We start from the raw sequence: 24,205 nt of genomic DNA, 5'->3' as shown, positions 1-24,205 counted from the left end.
GGGAGGAGGTGGTTGAGTGAGGGAACCATGGGTTACTAAAGCAGTTGAATCACTTGTCAAGAGGAAGAAGGAGGCTTATGTGAAGATGAGACGTGATGGTTCAGTTGGGTCGCTTGAGAATTACAATTTAGCTAGGAAGGCTCTAAAGAGAGAGCTAAGAAGAGCCAAGCGAGGACATGAGAAGTCTTTGGCAGGTAGGATCAAGGATAACCCTAAAGCTTTCTATAGGTATGTCAGGAATAAAAGAATGACTAAGGTAAGAGTAGGGCCAGTCAAGGACAGTAGTGGGAAGTTGTGCGTAGAGTCCGAGGAGATAGGAGAGGTGCTAAATGAGTATTTTTCGTCAGTATTCACACAGGAAAAAGGACAAAGTTGTCGAGGAGAATACTGAGATACAGGCTACTAGACTAGAAGGGCTTGAGGTTCATAAGGAGGAGGTGTTAGCGATTCTGGAAAGTGTGAAAATAGATAAGTCCCCTGGGCCGGATGGGATATATCCTAGGATTCTCTGGGAAGCTAGGGAGGAGATTGCTGAGCCTTTGGCTTTGATCTTTAAGTCATCTTTGTCTACAGGAATAGTGCCAGAGGACTGGAGGATAGCAAATGTTGTCCCCTTGTACAAGAAGGGGAGTAGAGATAACCCCGGTAACTATAGACCAGTGAGTCTTACTTCTGTTGTGGGAAAAGTCTTGGAAAGGTTTATAAGAGATAGGATGTATAATCATCTGGAAAGGAATAATTTGATTAGAGATAGTCAACATAGTTTTGTGAAGGGTAGGTCGTGCCTCACAAACCTCATTGAGTTCTTCGAGAAGGTGACCAAACAGGTGGATGAGGGTAAAGCAGTTGATGTGGTGTATATGGATTTCAGTAAAGCGTTTGATAAGGTTCCCCACGGTAGGCTATTGCAGAAAATACAGAGGCACGGGATTCAGGGTGATTTAGCAATTTGGATCAGAAATTGGCTAGCTGATAGAAGACAAAGAGTGGTGGTTGATGGGAAATGCTCTGACTGGTGTCCAGTTACTAGTGGTGTGCCACAAGGATCTGTTTTGGGGCCGTTGCTGTTTGTCATTTTTATAAATGAACTGGAGGAGGGCGTAGAAGGATGGGTGAGTAAATTTGCAGATGACACTAAAGTCGGTGGAGTTGTGGACAGTGCAGAAGGATGTTACAAGTTACAGAGGGACATAGATAAGCTGCAGAGCTGGGCTGACAGGTGGCAAATGGAGTTTAATGCAGAAAAGTGTGTGGTGATTCATTTTGGAAGGAATAACAGAAAGGCAGAGTACTGGGCTAATGGTAAGAGTCTTAGTAGTGTGGACGAGCAGAGAGATCTCGGTGTCCATGTCCATAGATCCCTGAAAGTTGCCACCCAGGTTGAGAGGGTTGTTAAGAAGGCGTACGGTGTGTTAGCTTTTATTGGTAGAGGAATTGAGTTTCGGAGCCATGAGGTCATGTTGCAGTTGTACAAAACTCTGGTGCGGCCGCATTTGGAGTATTGTGTGCAGTTCTGGTCGCCACATTATAGGAAGGATGTGGAAGCATTGGAAAGGGTACAGAGGAGATTTACAAGAATGTTGCCTGGTATGGAGGGAAGATCATATGAGGAAAGGCTGAAGGACTTGAGGCTGTTTTCGTTCGAGAGAAGACGGTTAAGAGGGGACTTAATTGAGACATACAAGATGATCAGAGGATTAGATAGGGTGGACATCGAGAGCCTTTTTCCTCGGATGGTGATGTCCAGCACGAGGGGACATAGCTTTAAATTGAGGGGAGGTAGATACAGGACAGATGTCAGAGGTAGGTTCTTTACTCAGAGAGTAGTAAGGGCGTGGAATGCCCTGCCTGCAACAGTAGTGGACTCGCCAACACTAAACGCATTCAAATGGTCATTGGATAGGCATATAGACGATAAGGGAATAGTGTAGAGGGACTTTAGAAGGGTTTCACAGGACGATGCAACATCGTGGGCCGAAGGGCCTGTACTGCGCTGTAATGTTCTATGTTCTATTCTTCTCCCCGGTCTTTACCACCAGAACTTGTGCTCGCCAGGGGCTGTTACTAGCCTCGACCCCTTCCTTCATAAGCTGTTGGACCTCGGACCTGATGAAGACCCAATCCAGGGCACTGTACCGTCTGCTCCTGGTGGCGACAGGTTTGCAATCCGGGATGAGGTTTGCAAACAAGGACGGGGGATCGACCTTGATGGTCGCGAGGCTGCAGTGGGGGAGGCACAGGGCCGCCAAATTTAAATGTTAGGCTCTGGAGGTTACACTGGAAGTCTAACCCCAGGAGTGCGGCCATGCAGAGGTGGGGGAGGACGTAGAGTCTGTACTTTTTAAACTCCCTCCCCTGGACCATGAGGTCCGCTATACAATACCCCGTGATCTCCACTGAATGGGAGCCAGAGGCCAGGGCGATTTTTTGCTTGACGGGATAGACAGGGAGAGCGCAGCGTCTTACCGTTGTAGGGTGTACAAAACTCTCCGTGCTCCCGGAGTCCAGTAGGCAGGTCGTTTCGTGCCCGTTGAGCAGGACCTTCGTTGTTGTCGTAGGGAGGGTGCGGGGTTGAGACTGGTCCAGAGTGATTGAAGCGAGTCATGGCAGGTAGTCGGAGTCGTCATCGGGCGGTGCATAGACACCCGCGGGGTCTTCGGAGCCGATCCAAGATGGCGGCGCCCATCGTTCGCACATGGCAGGTGGTGGACAAAGTGGCGGCGCCCGTCCCCCACACGTGGCGTCGGAAGCACAAGATGGCGGTGCCCGGAGGCCGCATGTGGCGTTGGGGGATGGGGGCAGAGAGGTTCGCGGGCCGCACGGGGCCCTTGGAGAGAGAGGAGGGGGAGTCCCGCCGTCGCTGCCCGGGACCGCAGCGACTGCCTTGGCCTGGCAGACAGACAAAAAGTGGCCTTTCTTCCCGCAGCCCTTGCAATTTGCCGATTGGGCTAGGCAACATTGTCGGGGGTGTTTCGCCTGGCCGCAAAAATAACAGCGGGACCCCACGGGTTTTTCGGGGCGTCCCGCGGCGCATGCCTGGGGTGAGCCTGAGTCCGTGGGGAAGAGGGAGGCCGAATTCCACGCTGCCCAGGGGGCCACCTCGCGGTTGGGGGTGTATGAGCGGGCGTTTCTGTTCGCGACATCTAGGGAGGTAGCAAGGGACCGTGCCTCCGTGAGGCTCAAGGTTTCCCTTTCTAATAGTCTCTGGCGGATCTGTGGGGACTGCATGCCTGCAACAAAAGCGTCTCGGATGAGGAGTTCAGTGTGCTCACGAGCCGACACTTGTGGGCAGCCGCAGTTCCTCCCCAGTACGAGGAAAGCACGGTAAGAACCGTCCAACGACTCACCAGGGATCTGCTGCCTCGTAGCCAGTAAGTGCCAAGCGTAAACTTCATTTATCGGCCGGATGAAGTGTCCTTTGAGCAGTTCCATGGCCCGTCGTAGTCGGTCGTGTCCTCGATGAGCGTGTAGATGGCAGTGCCGACGCACGAGTGACGGATGTGTAGCTTCTGCTCCCTCGTCGGTACGTTTTCCGCCGTACTGAGGTAGCTGTTGAAACAAGCCAGCCCGTGCTTGAATGTGGCTGCTGCATTAGCTGCATGGGGGCTGAGTCGTAGACACTCTGGCTTGATGCGGAGCTCCATCCTTTAAAACTTCTAGATTAAATTGATGCATGATCAATAACTACTGAAACGAAGGAGTAGTCCGAATTGAAGGCTTTAATCTACAAGATGTTTCCCCAGAAGCTTGAGTACAGAAAGAACGGTGGCTGCTGGGAAACACGGGTTCTTATACTCCGCGTCATTGGGCGGAGCTACCTTCGTCTTGACTAATGAGAAAGCAACATTTGGGCCAATGAGCAGCGAGCCTTCTCCACCAATAGCAGCTCACACTCCCAGGTACCATAGTATCTCTAGTCATACTACCACAGGGCGATGGCAGCAAAGCACAGGAGAGGGTGTGGAGGATGTCAGGAGGGGGAACCAGATAGCGAGTGAAGGGGAGACACATAGCCGACCACAGGAGGGGGTCCTCCACACTAACGGGAAAGCTAGAATCAGGAGGTACGAGCGAGAGGGGTGCCGCTGCACATCTCCCGCAGGGGACAGAACGCTTTGCAACGGTGGGGGGGGGGGGGGGGGGTGTTTACACAACACCAATGGGGGGACAGCCAGGTGAGTAAACATGAGTCAGGAATAAGGAAGGGGGAGGGCCAGTAACAGGAGAGATGGGAAGAATCAGAGGGGAAACATAGGATGGTAAGGGCATTAGACTGGCTACAACAGGCCACAAGTGGTGACTTTGAACACAAAGGCACCGCAAGCAACTACGTTGGAGGGTCTTGTAACAAAGGGAAACCCTGGAGAGCAGGGACGCATCCACATGGCATATACATAGTTGGCGGCCATGTTGGGTGGCCCCTGACAAAGGGAAACCCCGGAGCGCAGGGGCCCGGCCTCATGGTGAGAACGATGACTGCGGCTATTTTGGGTGGCCTCCCAACAAAGGAAAACCCCAGAGTGCCCCCCCACCCCCACCTCACCAAGATAGTCACCTGGAAGGTCAGGGGATATAGCAGCCCAGTTAAAAGATCCAGAGTCTTTGCCCACCTGAAAAGTATGAAAGCTGACATAGTCTTCCTCCAAGTCCTCCTGAGGAAGAAGGATCGACTGCAGGAAAGGAAGGGCTGGATGGGACAGACTTACCATCCCTGCCATGGGACCAGAGCTAGGGAGTTGCCATGCTGTTAAATAAGAGGACGATGTTTACTGTGACGAGGACGGTTATGGACCAAGGTGGATGGTACGGCATGGTCAAAGGTGTCCTGGACGGGGCACCGGTAGTCCTGGTGAAGGTGTACACTCCCACTGGGATGACACGAAGTTTATAAAGAAGGCCATGGCGAAAATCGCCGACATCGACAAGTACCAACTAATCTTGGGGGGGGGGGGGGTCTTTAACTGTCTACAGGACCCACGGACAGAGAGGTCAACCCCAAAACAGGGATGACCTCTAATATGGTGAAAGAGCTAGGCATATTCATGGAACAGGTGGGGGCAGTGAACCCATGGCAGTTCACCCACCCAGGAGAGAAGGATTTCTCCTCCTTATCCCAGGCACACAACGTGCACACACGGATTGACTTCTTTGTAGTGGGGAAATCGGTGCTTCCAGGGATAGTAAGAGTGGAATATTCCACGATTGTGATCTCTAACCGCAGCCCACATTACACGAATGTGAGTTGGAGACGGGCTGTGCACAATGTCCTCCCATGGAGGTTGGACATGACACTGCTGGCCGACAAGGCTTGCTGTGAGAAAATATCACAGGCCTTAGATGAACATATTACTAACTGCAAAACCGGGAGGTCTCACCCTCCATGGTCTGGGAGACTCTGAAGATTGTGATCAGGGGTGAAATTATTGCTTATTAAGCAAGGAGAGATCGGGAAGAGAGGGTGGCTAGGCAACAGCTAGTTGACTTCATACTGGGGGTAGACCGCAATGCTCCTAGGCTCCAACCGTAGAGCTCCTTGCGGAAAGGAAGAACTACAAATGGATTTTGAACCTGTCTCCATTAGGAAAGCAATGCGCCAGCTCCACCAGGCATGGGGGACCCTGTACGAGCACGGAGACAAAGCCAGCTGCCTGCTGGCTTACCAACTGAAAAACCAGGCAACAACCAGGGAATTAGCACAGATTATAGACAGCAGGGGCAAACTAGTAACAGGGCCGGAAAGGTCAAAGAGGCATTCGAGGCCATCTACCAGGTGTGACATTATCGGAAATGCACAGATAACAAAGGGTAAATGTAATGATGTAAATAACCACTAGATGGAGCTAGTGACTCACAGATCTCTGGGAGAGAGCTGAAGAGAGCTGGAGAGAGCAGTGATAGAGAGTGCAGTACAGTATTAGATAGAATGTTGAGATGAGTGTAGTTGAGTATAGATTAGCTTATTATTTACTTTAGGAGTAAGTGGTCAAACTTAATTTAAGTAGTAGAAATAAAAGTTAGCTTTGTTTATGAACTTAGCTTTTGTGGTCTTTGTGAACACTACAACATTCATCCTGAGACCAAGAGTCATAAAGAACACCACACCGAAGGGGACTTGGCGATGAAAGGGTTCCTCAATGGACTGGACATACTAGTTGTGCGGGAGTATAAGAAATGGGGGCTGGAAGTACCACTAGAACTGGGAGAAGTCATGGAGAGCATTAACTCCATGTAGGCGGGGAAGACGCTGGGACCAGAAGGATCCCAGCAGACTTCTACAAAAGCTTTGCAACGGCATTGGCCCCGCAATTGCGAGAGATGTTTACATACTCGCTGGTGAGGGGCATCCTGCTGTCCACACTAGCACAAGTTTCAATCTCACTAATACCCAAAAAGGACAAAGACCCAACAGAATGCAAATCCTACAGACCCATTTCACTCCGCAATTTAGGCGCGGAAATACTGGCCAAAATCCTCACCAGGCGACTGGAGAACTGCTTTCCAGAGGTAGTGGCAGAAGACCAGCCGTGCTTTGTTAAAGGTAGACAGCTAACATCGAACATCAGGCGCCTGCTGAGTATGATAATGATTCCATCCAGGGAGAGAACACCAGAGGTGAACATCTCCCTGGACGCAGAAAAGACCTTCAAATGAGTCGAATGGAAATACCTCATAGAGGTACTGGAGCGGTTCTGACTTGGAACGCGGTTCATCGCTGGGTGAAATTTCTGTACAGCGTGAACATGGCGAGCATACAGATGAACACCACCAGCTCTAAGTACTTACAGCTGCACAGAGGCACAAGGCAGGGATGCCTGCTGTCCCCGCTGCTGCTGGTCACCCTAGCGATCACACTCACAGTGGCAAAGAATTGGAAGGGAATCCGGAAAGGACACAGAGAGCAGAGTCTTGCTCTATGTGGATGACCTGCTCCTTTACGTTGCAGACTCACAAAGCAGCATAGAGGGAATCATGGAGCTCTTGAAAGAATTTGGAACTTCTCGGGCTACACACTCAGCCTGAGCAAGAATGAGATCTTCCGGGTGAACCCACAAGGGGGCGGGGCAGAGCTGGAGTGTTATGGGCCATGATTTAGAAAACTCCAAAGTATATCATGGAGTTCACCTGACCTACAACTGTTTGTTGATTTTTGTTACAATGAGGAGCAAGAGCTTGTCTTTCAGGTGTTATTGAACAGAATTCTTGGGCGCTTTTAATCAAAAAACAAGCTTTATTCTACGAATTTTGTTAACATTTGTATAAGCACCCACAGTAAGAATGTTTATGAACTACAAACATAAAGACCTCACGCAGCTACAGTAATCCATGTATAACCCTTAATGAATTCCCCCTTAACTGTTCCCATTCAATGACATGATCCCATAAACCAAAAAACCCTTGTTACCAAAACAGTAGGTAACTATAATCATTGAGTTTCTTCCTTGGAATAATTCTTTAAAATTGAAAATAGAGAGACAGGCCAAAATATCTCTCTGTTTGAGTCTACAGCAGCCAAATGTGAAAACAAAACTAAAAACTCACAGAGCCACAGCCTAGCTCCACCCACACAATGACATTACTGAAGCCATGTGATAAGACAAAAACATTTCTTAAAGGGATACTCCCATGACAGGAGGGACTGTTATTTAAACACGCCCAAAATAAATTCTGCTACATGGGGATCCAAATTGCCCATGACTGGACGCGGATCCACAAATGGAACCTGAGCGGCCTGGTGGAGGAAGTTAAAAAGGATCTGCAGAGGTGGGTCACTCTCTCTGGCGGATATGGTACAGACAATCAAGATGAATGTACTGCCCAGGTTCCTCTTCTTGATCAGATCTATACCAATCTACATCCCCAATGCCATTTTCAATTCAGTGGACAAATTGATCATGGTGTTGTGTCTGTTTGGAGGGGTGGTGGGGGGGGGGGGGGGGAAGAACCCAAGGATTCCCCCAAAATGTCCTGCAAAGACACAGGACAAAGACAAGGGGGGGGGGGGTTGCTAACCCACCCAAACCTGCAATATTACAACTGGGCAGCAACAGCAGAAAGAGTAAAGGGATCGATAAAGGAACCGGAGGCTGGATGGGTAAGAATTGAGGACAGCTCCTGCATGGGGACATCCCTCCGAGCCTTGGCCACGGCAGGACTCCTATCCCCACTGACTAGACACTCAACGAGCCCGGTGGTGATAGCCACACTCTGGTCATGGAATCAACTACAACATCCCTTCAGTCTAACATAGATGTCCATTGAGCCCCCATCTGCAACCACAGCTTCGCGCCAACCAAAATGAATGCCATCTTCAAAAGGTGGAGACAGGATGGGAGAATATTGACAGTTAGGGACTTCTACACGGACAACAGACTGACAACACTAGAGGAACTGACAGAGAAGTTCCAACTGACATGGGGAAACAAACTAAGATACATGCAAGTTAAAAACTTCCAATGCAGGGAATCAAAGACATACCCATGGCCGCCACAACAATCGCTATTAGAGGACCTATTGGATGGAGACATCCTAGAGAAGGGAAACTGCGGGGACCTGTATGGGTGACTACTGGGAAAGGCACGCTCTCCACTGGACGAGACAAGGGAAAAATGGGAGGCCGGCCTATGGTTCGAAATAGGGTGGGGACTCTGAAGCGAGACATTGTACATGGTTAACTCCACCTCCACTTGCGCGAGGCTAGGCCTAATGCATCTGAAAGTGGTACACAGAACACACTTAACCAGAACTCGAATGAAGAGGTTCTTCCCGGAGGTGGGGGACAAATGTGAACAGTGCCAGGGAGGCTCAGCCAAACCACGCCCATATGTTTTGGTCATGCCCCAGACTTGGCGTGTTCTGGACAGCTTTCTTTGACGCGATGTCCAAGGTTGTGAGGATGAGGGTGGAGCCTGCCTGACAGTGGCTGTCTTCGGGGTATCAGAACTCTTTATGGGGAGGGGGACCGATGCCCTCACCTTTGCCTCCCTAAACACCCGCCGTAGAATCCTGCTCAGCTGGCGATCGGCAACACCAACCAAATCCATGGACTGGCTGTCTGACCTTTCGGAATTTCTCCAAATGGAGAAAATCAAATTCACCATCCAGGGATCGGAAGAGGGCTTCCACAAAACGTGGAAGCCATTCGCCAATCTGTTCCAAGACCTGTTGAAGCCAGCAGCCAATAAGAGAGGGGGAGATGCACTGAAGAACCACAGACTCAAACAAAAAAAAGATGGGGAAGGGGAGGAGGGGGAATGGGAGTAAAAAGGAGGAAGGGAAGGAACAAACAGGCACAGAAGCCAACCATACATAACAGCATGTGCAGCACTACACTACCCCAACAAGTCCAGGTTGGAGGACAACAAACAAAGAAGACCCGCCAGATAGCAAGAAGGGACGGGGATTTGGGAAGAAAGGGGGGAGTTGAGATCAGGAGGCCAAGTCAAAGCTAGGCACTTGCAAAGAAATATGAATTGTAACCGATGTATATAGTGAATGGTAACCAATGTTCATAGTTTCTGTATATGTTCACTTTCGTCATTGTATGAAAAAAAACATTTATAAAAAACGTTTAGGGTGGGGTGGGGGTCTTTTCTTTTTCGATGTCCGATTTTCAGGTTAAAATTTGAAATTCCTAGGGAGCGCCACGTTTCGTGCGACTGTTCAGTGTATCGTCACCAAGTCCAGGATGCGGTGGTATTTTTGAAAACTGTTTGCATTTGTGAAGCTGGGGGGGGGAATGGGGGGAGTGAAGGAGAATTGTACTATAATGATTTGTTTAATGGTTAAATGTTTTATTCTTGTTGTTGTAACTAATTAGCAGCCATGTGACTCTGTTCCTCCACGTTTTCTAAATAAAGTAAAAGTCATGGGACGACATCCTCCATTGGCTGACGCCAGAATCGGGAAATGTAACTGGGCGGAGAAACCGCGGCAGGCGCCGATTTGACACCAAATCGCAATTCACCATTGCCTCAGTAGTGGCGTCAATGCGTTCCAGAACTCACGTACACTAAACATTGTTGGCATATCATTAGCTATTCTCCTGGGCCTCCCCGATTCTCCGCCTCCGCTCGACGGAGTTCCCGACAGTGCAGTTCACTTGTGCTTTTAAAAATCGTAAAACCGGCGTTGTGGCTAATGAGGGAGAGAGAGGAGGTAGGACACCGAGGGGCATGACCGTGGGCTGCCGGGGCAGACACTGGCCGGGCTGGCTTGCGGGGGTGGGTAGGGGGGGGGGGAGAGACCTGCCATGGGTGGTGACAGGGAATGGGTCATGTGGCAGTAATAACTGCCCACGGAACTGGGGCACTGTCCAGGTATGGATCACCATTGTCACGGTCTGCAAGACAACCATCTTGCTGCACACCCAAGTATCCGACTGTTCAGTGTATCGTCACCAAGTCCAGGATGCGGTGGTATTTTTGAAAACTGTTTGCATTTGTGAAGCTGGGGGGGGGGGGGGGGAATGGGGGGAGTGAAGGAGAATTGTACTATAATGATTTGTTTAATGGTTAAATGTTTTATTCTTGTTGTAACTAATTAGCAGCCAGGGCCTCACGGTAGCATGGTGGTTAGCATCAATGCTTCACAGCTCCAGGGTCCCAGGTTCGATTCCCGGCTGGGTCACTGTCTGTGTGGAGTCTGCACGTCCTCCCCGTGTGTGCGTGGGTTTCCTCCGGGTGCTCCGGTTTCCTCCCACAGTCCAAAGATGCACAGGTTAGGTGGATTGGCCATGATAAATTGCCCTGAGTGTAAGGTTAATGGGGGGATTGTTGGGTTACGGGTATACGGGTTACGGGTATACGGGTTACGTGGGTTTAAGTAGGGTGATCATTGCTCGGCACAACATCGAGGGCCAAAGGGCCTGTTCTGTGCTGTACTGTTCTATGTTCTATCCACCCACCTTGGTGGGTGTTCTGCATAGTAACACCGCCCGTTTGGGTGCATAACCCCCGCACCTAAGCCCCCACCCAGCCTCCGCTATACTGCCTTCACCCCAGCTGCCAGCCACCGATGGGGCATCAATTGGCCCACCCAAGGGCAACCACCCACAGTAGCCCCTACGGGGGTGCCGCAGGAGGCCACGGAGCATACCACTGGCATGAGCAGCGCCAGCCGGTGTTACCACTGGCAGCAGGGACAGGTGCCAAGGCCAAAGGTCCCACGGTGCCAGGCACCAACAGGTGCCTGAGTCGTCATGGGGGGTACGCACCATGCTAACATGTCGGCCTTTCACCCCTTGGATATTGGAATTCAACCAGCAAATTTGGCCTTCCTGCTAGTCATCGAAGCCCTGGGGGATGCCCTGGGGCTGTACCATCTGGAGTTGCTCGAGGAGGAGGAAGCTGCAGCAGTGGAGAATACAGCAGTTGGGTATTTCTCGATGGCTGCGTTGGTAAGGTCGCGGTCCGTATTCAATGGCACTTAGTGCCGAAAATGAGCCACCGTGTGAATCTAGCCATTACTGGTTGTCTCGCCGCTAACAAGGGGGAGCTGCTTTTAATTGGTTCCACACCCTCACTCCCAGTCAACACACAAGCATTGCAGCAAACAAACCTGCACCTCACTTTGGCAATGCTGACTTGGTCAGGCTTTTCGAAGCCGTTGATGCGAGACGGGATATCCTGTTCTCTCGAGGGAGTCAGAGGCCCAGCAGGAGGGCAACAATTCCTCCTGGCAACTGCAGCAGCTGTCAGTGCGGGCGGCATGACCGGGAGGATCGTCGTCCAATGTCAGAAGAAGACCAACTATCTCCACTGAGCTGAAAGGGTAAGTTACCACCTCTCCTTTGGCATCAGATCTACCTTCCACCCCTCAAATTTCAATCCTCCCCAACCCCTCGCACACACAGATCGCTGGCTGCCATGTCGCATTCCCCCCTCCCCCCCCTCCACACTGATCTTCACGCTTGTTCCTCAGAATCTACTAGTACCCACCAGCACAAACCCTTCATGTCCAGGTGTGGTGCCCACATGCCAACTGCAATAGATCCCCCTGACCCATCGGCTCACAATGCCCGCTCTTTGTCCCTTCAGGAGAAGATAGCTCTTAATAAGTGGGAAAGTGCCAAACTGGAGGGCGGATGCCAGAAATCCAAGCCCTCACACCTATGATCACGGGTGCTGGAAATTGCAGGGTGATCTGAGATGAGAGCAGTCACTGACAGCGAGGTTGGCCTGCACCCAAAGGTAAGGATTCACTACCCCTTCACCCAGATGACCTGTCTCAAGTGAGTTGTTCATGTCAGACAAAATGACCCTTCCCTCTCACTGACCACATGTCCATTGGGTGCTATGTCTTTTCATCCGACGTCATTTCGTCCAACGACACTTCGTCCACGTCTTTTGGTCCAACGTCTTTTTGTCCGCACGTCTTTTGGTCCAACGTCTTTTTGTCCGATGATTTCTTTCGTCAAAGACTTTTTGTGACTTGTTACGTTTTTTTGTCGGATGATTTTTTTTGTCAAAGACTTTTTGTAACTTGTCTTTTTGTAACTTGTAGCACTCCACTCCACTCCCCACATTAACTTTTTGTAAATAGAAATCTTCTCTAATGCACATAGCAAGGTATAATATGCAATAAAGGATTTTTATTACCGGTCTCTTTCCTTTAACGAGCCTCGTTAAAGGATAGTTATTATTGTTCTCTTTCCTTTAACGAGCCTCGTTAAAGGATAGATATTATTGTTCTCTTTCTTAATTCGCCCATCCCGAAATGGCAAAGTTCATTGTGTCAACGAAGAGTAAACGGAAAGTAGCTGATGGAAATAACTATATCTACGATTTTCATTCGAGCAGTCCAAACCTAGGAAAAGAATACTGGAGATGTGAGAAAAGAAGCGTTCGGCAGGTGGAGCTCATTTGAATATCTGGAATTTAATCAAAACTCTGAAGGAAGAGGAAGGGTTCATAATAGGCAAAAAGGCTCAAATTCTTCAGGGAGATCAGTCGACTTCATGTACGCGATATAAGAAAATAACTGAACGCATCAAAAGATTGGTCGTTGAATATGATTCTACAACAAAAATTGATTTCTTGAGGAATGTTGCTTAGAATTTACATCAATTTTAAGTAATTTCGGGAATTTTAAGTAATTAGTAAACTTTTAGATTTTTTAACTGCATTTTTAGATTTTTAAACTGCATTTTTCAACTTGCATTTTACTTGCATTTTATCAATTAATTTTAGATTTTTTAACTGCATTTTTAGATTTTTAAACTGCATTTTGCAACTTGCATTTTACTTGCATTTTATCAATTACTTGCATTTTAGCAATTAAATTCACTTGCTGTATTGTACTTGAATTTTATCAATTAAATGGTTTTATACGGAGCTAATTTGTAATTGGATAATTGGACGAAGTGACGTTGGACCAAAAGACGGGCGGACAAAAAGACGTTGGACCAAAAGACGTGGACGAAGTGTCGTTGGACGAAGTGACGTCGGACGAAAAGACGCGACACGGTCCATTGACTTGCAAGATCCCCATCTGATGAGGCCAGACCATGTGGAGTCGTACCCTCCTTGCCACCTAAGTGACCAACTCGGAGGAGAGCTCCGAGGAGATCACTGGTGAGGCATCGCAGCTATCACCCCCACCTTCAACCAGCGCAGAGACACCATCCTTAGTGGGCGAGATTAGTGGACAGGCTCTGGGACACAACCTGGTGAGCACAACTCATTTGTTGAAACACATCAGGTGGCGGTAGAAACATCTAAGGGGGACAGCAATCGAGGTCTGCTGGATCCCTGGGCTAAGCTGCTCCCAGTCAGATGCTGAGCCTCTGGACAAGGTTCTCTCAGAGTTGCAAACAATAGGAGACAGCTGTAATATTCAGGAGGGATGTCAGATACATTCCAGTGAGTGCATACCCGATTTGAGGAGTCCCAAAGGCTTTGGTCGCAGGAGATGTTGCTGACCATGCCTGACATCAAGGCCAACATTGTTAGGGTGGAAGGGGGTGGCATGTGGCGCAGTGGTTAGCACTGGGACTGTGGCACTGAGGACCCGTGTTTGAATCCCGGCCCTGGGTCACTGTCCATGCGGAGTTTGCATTCTCCCCATGTCTGCGTGGGTTTCACCCCCACAACCCAAAGATGTGCAGGTTAGGTGGATTGGCCATGCTAAATTGCCCTTAGTGTCCAAAAAGGTTAGATGGGGTTATTGGGTTATGGGGATAGGGTGGAAGTAAGGGCTCAATTAAGTGGGTCGGTGCAGACTCGATGGGCCAAATGGCCTCCTCCTGCACTGTCTGTTTTATGTTCTATGAGTGTCGTAAAAACCCATCTGGTTCACTAATTTCACTGACTCAAGAACAGCTTCTTCCCAGTTTCCATCAGACTTTTGAATGGATGTTCCTCGTATTAAGTCGATCTTTTCTCTACACACTAGCTATGACTGTAACATTACATTCTGCAATCTCTCCTTCATTCCCTATGTACGGTATGCATTGTCTGTAAAGCATGCAAGAAACAAGACTTTTCACTGTACACTAATACATGTGACAATAATAAATCAAATCTAATCAAATAATGTCCTTTAGGGAAGAAAATTTGCTATCCTTACCTGGTCTGGCCTATATGTGACTCCTTCCCATAACAATGTGGTTGACTCTTAACTGCCCTTCAAGGGCAATTAGGGATGGGCAATAAATACTGGTACAGCCTGCGATGCTCACGTACCAACATACATTAATTTTTTTTTAATTGGAAGAAAATCTTACAGGAGTGAACAGCAGCAAGGCAATTACTAATGTACTTAATCTAGCACCCCTACTTGCCTCCATTTGCACCCATATAAAACTCGGATTGTTAAACCACACCAATACTTTCCCAACATTGGCTGCCCAAGAATAAAATAACAAATTGAAAAAACTGACTGTCTATCACCCGCCCAAATGAAAGAGGACACTAATTTGTTAACTCTGACAAAGAAGGACTTGGGATGAAAGTGGGGAGACACTGAAAAATAAATAGAAACCTCAGGACGGCATTCATTTTAATAGTCTGTACCCTGCACGTCAAGGACAGGGGGAGGTCATCCCACTTCAGCAAGTCAGATTTGACCCCAATAACCAGACTAGCATAGTTTAATTTAGGAAGTGAGGCCCAATCGTATGCCACCCAGTAAACAAAAGCTAGGTCTGGCAACACAAAAAGGTTGCATCCTTAGATTGGCCCCAGTACCTGGGGGATTGACCTGGAAGTATTCGCTCTTATTGAAATTCAACTTAAACCCAGAGACGGAGCCCAAATTCCTGAGTCGCTTCATTATCCCATCTATAGGGGATACTGGGTCCGTAATATAACGAAGCAGATCATCTGCGTACAAGCATACCCTATGCTCCATCCCTACCTGACTTATCCCCCTCCACGTACTGGAAGATCTTAATGCTATGGCCAGCGGTTCTATTACTAAAGCAATACGAGCGGAGATAATGGGCATCTCTGCCTCATACCTGTATTCAGCAGAAAATAGTCCACCTTCAAGGTATTCTAGGCAGTGGGGGCCCTATACAGTAAAGTCCACATAAACTTTTGCCAAAAATCAATCCTCCCAAGAATCTCAAAGAGATATCCCCACTTCATCTCATCAAACACTCAACGTCGCAACTGGCCCACCCCCTTATCTGATGATAGTAATTCAAATTGTGTCTGCAGCTTTTTTGAAGCAACTCCAGGTTTGGGGCAAGCGAGTACTGATGGTCCACTCAAGGAAGGAGTCCACCAGCCTCTGCTACTCCACCCTCTCAGTCCTCTCCATGTGTGCTTTGTAGTAAATTATTTACCCCAATAACCACCTTAAGGGCTTCCCAGATGTAGAAGGTAAGACAAACTCATTCTTATTAAATTTAATATATTTCCGAGGCAGTGGACATGCGTTCGTAAAATATTTTGTCTGCTAATAATGTCGTACCCAATCTCCATGGCAGACATTGGGAGGAATCAGAATCTAGTACCAAATGCACAAAATGTGGGGCATGGTCTGAAATCACAATTGCCGAATACACTACACCAAAGGGAGAAGAGACATACCTACCACATAAAAACCAATACGTGAGTATATCTGATGGACATGGGAGAAAAAAAGAACTCTTTATCCCTCGGGTGCAAAAAATACCATGGATCGGTCGCCTCATCTGCTCCATGAAAGCCAACACCTTTGCCATCCCTGATGGTGTCAGAGATTTGAGCCTGGATCGATCCACCCTAGGATCTAGAACACGATTAAGTCCCCCCCCGCCGCCTCCCCGCTCAAGATTAGCTGCTGAAAATCCAAATCAGGAATGGAGGCTAACATCTTATTAATAAAACCCGTATCCTCCCAATTTGGAGTATAAACACCGAGATGCGCGACAAGGACCCACTAATGATCACATGTGTCCCATTAGGGTCTGCAAGATCTTAGCGTCAAACAATTGAACCCTATTATGATTAAAATTGCAGCATCCCGGGCCCTACATCAAAGCCCAAATGAACAACTTGTCCCACCCACCCTTTCCGCAACCTAGTCTGGTCTCTGACCCCCAAATGAGACTCCTGCAAAAACACCACATCGGCATTTAAACTTTAAAGGGGAGAAAATATCCTCGACCTTTCAAAGACCATTAAACCCCCTTCCATTCCAGGTGACCAAAAATATTGGCGGCCTTCTATCCTCCCTCAATCCCAAGTCGGCGATTTCCACCAAGAGGGATTATCAAACAATTACATAGAAAGTACAACTACCAGGCCCACCCAAGATGGCCACTAAACCCAGCAGCAAGACAAAGCAAACAATAATCTGCAGTCACCATCATCATACACTAAGCTCATTATCTAAAACAAAACTAATATAATGAGCTGCAGTCACCCCACCGCTTCCGTTAGCTAACTCTTCGGCTAGCAGGATAGTTCCTGCCCAGAGTGAAGAATGATGCTAACAGAAATAAGATACAAAGTAATAAAAAAAAACACTTAAAACATAGTGCTCCAACAGGGCGGTACATATTTTCAATTTAGCAAGTAAATAAAAAAAATCCCAAAGCATTAATTCCCCCACCCAAGTCCAACTTTCGAAGCACTCAACACACACAAGAACAAAGAAATGTAAACATTAACATGGAACCCCAACAACTCCCCATAGCCACATGGCCACTCCCAAATTCAGAAAACCTCAATCAATCCACCCCTAGCCCCTGCTTTTTTACAAAAGAATCCGCCTCCTCTGGCGTATCGAAAAAATAGTCTCTCCTCTCAAAAGTCACTGACTCGCACTGGGTACACCACCCCAATGCGGACTCCACTTTTATACAGGGCAGCTTTGATCTTATTAAATGCCGCCTGCTCCTTGCCAGCTCTGCTTTAACAGCTTGAGAAAGCCTAATGGCGTAGTCTCCCCAATTATAGTCGCGATGCTCTTTTGCCCACTTCAGGACCCACTCTTTTTCTTGAAAGCTGTGAAATTTCACAATTACTGCACAGTGTGGTTCATTGGGACAGGGCTTCTGTCGGAGAGGCCAGTGGGCTCGATCCAGCTCAGGAGGAGATGCAAAACCAGCCTCCCCCACCATCTTCCCAAACATCTCTGCAAAATATTCTGTGGGCACCTTATTCCATTAATCAAGTGGGTTTTCAATCAAAAATACCCCCAGCAACTGGGAGAAAAGAGCTGAAAGTACAGTACCCTAGAGGAAGCCACCTCGTGTATGTCCTCCCCCTACATACTGCCACCGGAGGTTACCCTGCTGCAATTTCTAAGCCTTGGTGAAAGCACACCTGGAATACAGTGGACAATTTTGGTCTACTTAGCTCCTTTAAAGGGTGCGCAACAAAGGTACACTTGACACTTGACTGATTTTTGGGATAAGGGGATTGTGATGAGGAGAGATTGAGTACACTAACTTTATATTCACTTGGAATTTGGAAGAAAGAGAGGTGATCACAAAATTCTTAATGGGATGTTTCCCCTCTCTGAGGAGTCTAGAATAAGGGGTCAAAGCCTCAGAATAAGGAGTGGACCATTTAGGACTGAGATGAGGAGAAAGTTCTTCACTCAAAATGTTGTGAATATTTGAAATCTTCTACCCCAGAAAGACGTGCATGCTCATTTTTTGAGTACATTCAAGAAGGGATTGATAGATTTTTAGATATCAATCAAGGGAATAGTGCAGACAGTTGAGTAGATCAGCCACGGTCTTAGTGAATAATGGAAGAGATTCCAAAGATCAAATCACCTTGTGCTCCTTTTTTGTATGTTCTTCTGTTCAAACTCTCAATTTCAGTTTTCAATTTTGAAAGATTACAAATACACAGGAGAGAGATTCATCATTCTTTCACTAACCATGGGCAGCAGCAAGAAAAAGCGGTGTTCTCTTTTTGAAGTCCTTTCTGTGAATATTTGCATGGTGAACATGTAAGCATACCACAGCTTCCAAAGCATCATGTTTTGCTGCACAGTGCATTGGTGTCAGCATATCTCCATCTGAAACTTGATCTATTTCTGCTAGAAGAAATTGAATTATTATACAACAATTAATATATCTTTCTGGATTGACCACAAATAACTATACGCGGTGCATCAGGACACTTGGGGCAGGATTTACCGGCTGTTCAAGCTGGCGGGAAATTCCGGTCCCACACCTGCGTACTGGTTTCCCAGAGATGAGGGATGCTGTCAATGAGAAATTCCATTGACAATAGCAGGACCGATAGATTCCGCTGGCGGGCCGCCTCCGCCGCCGAAAAACATGTGGCGGAGTGGTCAGTAAATCCTGCCCTTAATGTGCTACAAGTTATATACCAATATTTTCAGCAAAAGAGAGGAGGAAGTTACCAAAATTAGACCAGGTATTAGTTTCTTTACGATAACTGTGATCATCCCCCACTGACAACACTGGCACACTTCAGCACTGAGACCAAAGCAGCATGACAGCCACTATCCTCCACAACTGAACATTGCAGAAATCGCCAACAGGTTCAATGTTACAAATTATGCACCTTGCTTCAGTGTGTGAAAAGCAGAGCCTAAGATATTGCAAATATGTTATTCTCACAACAGGCATTTCTCAATGAAAGGATATTCAAAATGATCATAAAATATGAAATGAGAAGTCACTGTTAGATCAATCCCAATCGTTGGTCATGCACTTCAATAGCGTGGTTACTAAACAAAATAAAATATAAGTAAGCATAATATGTTTTGAAACTATGTTCATTACCCTCTACTTGTTTCCCTGCATGCAAGCTTTTGGGCCAGTACCAAAACTATTCACTAACCAGATGGACAGTGCATGATCAGACCACTTAGGATGGCTGGCAGTTCAACTTTCCTTCTAACACCTACTCGGTGTCCTTTTCAGCAGCATACCGGAAGCACAAAGGGCTGTATTCTCCAATTTTCAGGCTATGTCCTGACGTCGACGTGGGAACGGTGGCCTTTTACAACCAGAAATTCAGCGCAAAACGCCACCGATCCTCCATTGGTGGGGGGCTAGTAGGCAGGCAGCGTAGAGCACCCGACTCTAGTTGCCGATGCGGCTGGAGAATTGCCGGGTCCGTGGTCATGCATGCGCACATGATGCCGGCCCCCGCGGACCTGGCCTGCAAAATAGTGCTCCCCCTTTGGCCGGCTCGCGACCCCCAGACCAACCCCCAATAGTGCCCCAGCCCCTGCCAAAATCCCCCCTGCCCGCGGATCGGCTCTTCCCCGACTGACGGTGCTGGACTTGCCCCTTGTGGTAGTATGACAAGGGGTATTACGGTACCTTCAGAGGTGAGCGGCCATTGGTGCAGAGGACGCGCTGCCCATTGACCCAGGTTTAGTCATGTGCCTCTCAGCCGATTGGCTGAGAGGTAGGTAGGTCCGCCTACAGGGCGGGATATAAGAACCCGTGTTCCCCGGCAGTCAGCCATTCTTCTGTATGTCTGCTGCCGGGCACACATCTTGTGCATTAAAGCCTTTTGTTTGGATCGCATCTTCGCCTCGTGTCCAATTTATGGTGCATCAATTTAATACGCAAATTTTAAAAGATGAAGCTTCGTTTCAAGCCGGAGTGCCTTCGACTCAGCCCGCACGCAACAAATGCAACAGCTGCATTTAAACACTGGCTGGCGTGTTTCAACAGTTATTTAAGCACAGCTGAAAACCACCCGTCGAGGGAACAAAAACTTCATATCCTCCACTCGTGCGTGGGCGCCGCCGTGTACACGCTCATAGAGGACGAACCAGACTATGACGCAGCTATGGACTTACTAATAGGACATTTCATCCGGCCGGTGAACCAGGTCTACGCACGGCACCTGCTAGCCACGAGACAGCAATTCCCCGGTGAGTCCTTAGATGAATTCTACCTGACCCTCCTTGTCTGCGGAGGAACTGCACCTGTCCACAAGTTTCTGCGGCCGAGCACACCGAACTTTTAATTCGAGACGCTTTCGTGGCGGGTATTCAATCTACCCAGATCCGCCATAGACTCTTGGAGAAGGAAACTTTAAGCCTCGCTGAGGCACGGGCCTTCGCCTCCTCTCTCAATATCGCCAATCGCAACGTCCGTGCGTACACTCCTGATCGCGCAGTGGCCCCTGGGCGGCATGGAACGCGACCCCCCTCACCTCCGCAGGCTCTGACCCTCCCAGGCCTGCGCCGCAGGGTACCCCGATAAACCCACAGGGCCCCGCTGCTACTTTTGCGGCCAGGCCAAGCACCCCCGCCAGCGCTGCCCGGCCCGCGCCACAACCTGTAAAGGCTGCGGCAAAAAGGGCCATTACCCGGCCGTTTGCCAGTCCAAGGCGGTTGCTGCAGTCCCGAGCAGCGACCGCGGGTCCCCACACCCCCCCCCCCCCGCGCTCCTCATGCACCCCGCGCGGCCCGCGGTCCCCGCTGCCCCCACCCCACTGCCACGTGTGATCACCGGGCGCCACCATTTTGGGCCCCCGGCGCCACGTGCGATCACCAGGTGCCACCATTTTGGGCCCCCGACTCCACGTGCGATCCCAGGGCGCCGCCATTTTGTTTACCCCCACCATGTGCGGCCGACGGGCGCCGCCATCTTGGATCGGCACCGAGGACCCCACAAGTGACCACTCGCTGCCGGATGACGACTCGGAGTTCCTGCCACGACTCGCTGCAGTAACTTTGGATCAGTCACAGCCCCACACGCTTTCCACGGCAACCACGAAGATTTTCCTCAACGGTCACGAGACGAGCTGCCTGTTGGACTCAAGGAGCAGGGAAAGTTTTGTCCACCCCGCCAGGGTAAGATGCTGCGCACTTCCCGTTCATCCGGTTAAACAAAGAATCGCTCTGGCCTCCAGTTCGCACTCGGTCCAGATCACAGGGTGCTGCCTAGCGGACCTCACGGTCCAGGGGAGGGTGTTTAAAAATTATAAGCTCTTCGTTCTTCCCCACCTCTGCGCGGCAGCACTCCTGGGGTTAGATTTCCAGTGCAACCTCCAGAGCTTAACTTTCAAATTCGGCGGCCCTATGCCCCCCCTTACTGTCTGCAGCCTTGCATCCCTCAAGGTCGATCCCCCATCCTTGTTTGCAAATCTCACCCCGGATTGCAAACCCGTCGCCACCAGGAACAGACAGTACAGTGCCCAGGACCGGACCTTCATCAGGTCCGAAGTCCAAAGGCTCCTGAAGGAGGGGGTTGTCGAGGCTAGCAACAGCCCCTGGCGAGCACGAGTGCTGGTGGTTAAGACCGGGGAGAAAAATCGGATGGTCATAGACTACAGTCAGACCATCAACCGATTTATGCAGCTGGACGTGTATCCTCTCCCACGTATCTCCGACCTGGTTAACAGGATCGCGCAGTACAAGGTTTTTTCAACGGTGGACCTTACGTCTGCCTACCACCAGCTCCCCATCTGCACGAGTGACCGAAAGTACACTGCGTTCGAAGCGGATGGGCGACTCTACCACATTTTAAGGGTTCCTTTCGGTGTCACAAATGGGGCCTCGGTCTTCCAAAGGGAGATGGACCGAATGGTCGACCAACACGGTTTACGGGCAACCTTCACGTCTCTCGACAATGTCACCATCTGCGGCCACGACCAGCAGGACCATGACGCCAACCTCCGCAAATTCCTCCGTACCGCAAAACTCCTTAACCTGACCTACAATAAGGATAAGTGCGTGTTTAGCACCGACCGTCTAGCCATCCTCGGCTACGTAGTGCGTAACGGAGTGATAGGCCCCGACCCCGAACGCATGCGCCCCCTGATGGAGCTCCCCCTCCCCCACTCCCCCAAAGCCCTCAAGCGCTGTTTGGGCTTCTTTTCATATTACGCACAGTGGGTCCCCAATTACGCAGACAAAGCCTGTCCCCTCCTCCAGTCTACCACGTTCCCCCTGTCGATGGAGGCCCGCCAGGCCTTTAGCCGCATCAAAGCAGACATTGCAAAGGCCATGATGCTCGCTATCGATGAGTCCCTCCCCTTTCAGGTCGAGAGCGACACGTCTGATGTTGCTCTGGCGGCCACCCTCAACCAAGCGGGCAGGCCCGTGGCCTTGTTCTCCCGGACCCTCAACGCTTCCAAAATCCGACGTTCCTCGGTGAAGAAGGAAGCACAGACCATAGTTGAAGCCGTGCGACATTGGAGGCACTATCTGGCCGGCAGGTTTACCCTCCTCACAGACTAAGGGTCAGTAGCTTTCATGTTCGATAATGCACAGAGGGGCAAGATAAAGAACGATAAAATCTTGCAGTGGAGGATTGAGTTGTCCACGTACAACTACGACATCTTGTATCATCCTGGGAAGTTAACCGAGCCTCCCGATGCCCTGTCCCGCGGCACCTGTGCCAACGCACAAGTGGACCACCTCCGAACCCTCCACGCAGACGTCTGCCACCCGGGGGTCACCCGCTTTTTCCATTTCGTAAAGACCCGCAACCTGCCCTCCTCCATCGAGGAGGTCAGGACAGTCACTAGGGACTGCCATATCTGCGCGGAGTGCAAGCCGCACTTCTACCGCCCTGAACGAGCGCACCTGATAAAGGCTTCCCACCCCTTTGAACGTCTCAGCATGGACTTCAAGGGTCCGCTCCCCTCCAACAACCGCAACACGTACTTCCTCAACGTGATTGACGAGTACTCCCGCTTCCCGTTCACCATCCCCTGCCCCGACATGACCACAACTACCATCATCAAAGCCCTGCATACTATCTTCTCCCTGCTCGGTTACCCCGCATACATTCATAGCGATCGGGAGTCCTCCTTTATGAGTGACGAGCTGCGTCAATTCCTGCTCAGCAGGGGCATCGCCTCCAGCAGGACGACCAGTTACAACCCCTGGGGTAACGGGCAAGTCGAGAGGGAGAACAGTACGGTCTGGAAGACCGTCCTGCTGGCCCTACGGTCCAGAAATCTCCCTGTCTCCCACTGGCAAGAGGTCCTCCCAGAGGCCCTCCACTCCATCCGGTCACTTCTCTGTACCGCCACTAACCAAACGCCTCACGAACATCTTCTTGTTTTTCCCAGGAAGTCTTCCTCAGGGACCCCGCTCCCGACCTGGCTGGCTACCCCCGGGCCCATTCTGCTCCGGAAACATGTGCGGGTGCACAAATCGGACCCGTTGGTCGAAAGAGTCCAGCTACTCCACGCGAACCCACAGTACGCGTATGTGGAGTATCCGGACGGCCGACAGGACACGGTCTCCCTTCGGGACCTGGCACCCGCCGGATCTCGGCCACACCTCCAGCACAAGCCACCTCCCCCCCCCCCCCCCCGACACCCACTGCCCCCAGCAACGACGCACCCACAGCTCAGCGGACAGGGACCCCCTCCCCCGGCCTGGCCCCCGCTAGCTCCAACTAGGGGTATGGACACAGAAACAAGATCATCGCTCCCGGAGTCACGGACGACCACCACTCCGACGTCACCGACACCACTACGCAGGTCAAGCAGGACATCGAGGGCGCCCACTCGATTGATTGAATCGATGTGACCTACGGGTGGACTTCTGGCTGCGGATGGACTCTTGTGATTTTTTTGTTCTTTAACTGTTCACCCATTCCACCCCCCCCCCCCCCTGATTATTGCACACTGCACATAGTTATTGTTCTGTTCTCTTCTTGAATAGTAGTTACGGGTCAGTGGGCAGCTATCGATGGAACGGCACAGTGTAAACATCTCTAGTCATACTACCAGCCTCACGTACTCACGGGACACCCCCCCCCCCCGGCTTCCCGGCTTCCTTTTCAACAAGGGGTGAATGTGGTAGT

General features: G+C 49.9%; 1 protein-coding gene across 4 annotated transcripts in view; it reads right to left on the bottom strand.

The window, feature by feature from the left end:
• LOC119967483 (transient receptor potential cation channel subfamily A member 1-like) overlaps window positions 1-24,205 on the bottom strand; it is a 645,844-nt gene that overhangs the window by 519,574 nt on the left and 102,065 nt on the right. For 3 of the 4 annotated variants that reach the window (XM_038800105.1, XM_038800113.1, XM_038800133.1), the window contains exon 6: window positions 18,322-18,483. In XM_038800105.1, coding sequence (XP_038656033.1) covers window positions 18,322-18,483 — 162 coding nt within the window. The remainder of the gene's footprint in view (window positions 1-18,321; window positions 18,484-24,205) is intronic. The other variant, XM_038800122.1, reaches the window with a different exon arrangement.

Source organism: Scyliorhinus canicula, chromosome 1, assembly GCF_902713615.1.
Source record: "Scyliorhinus canicula chromosome 1, sScyCan1.1, whole genome shotgun sequence".
NCBI lineage: Eukaryota > Metazoa > Chordata > Chondrichthyes > Carcharhiniformes > Scyliorhinidae > Scyliorhinus > Scyliorhinus canicula.
This window is presented reverse-complemented; position numbering and strand designations above follow the sequence as displayed.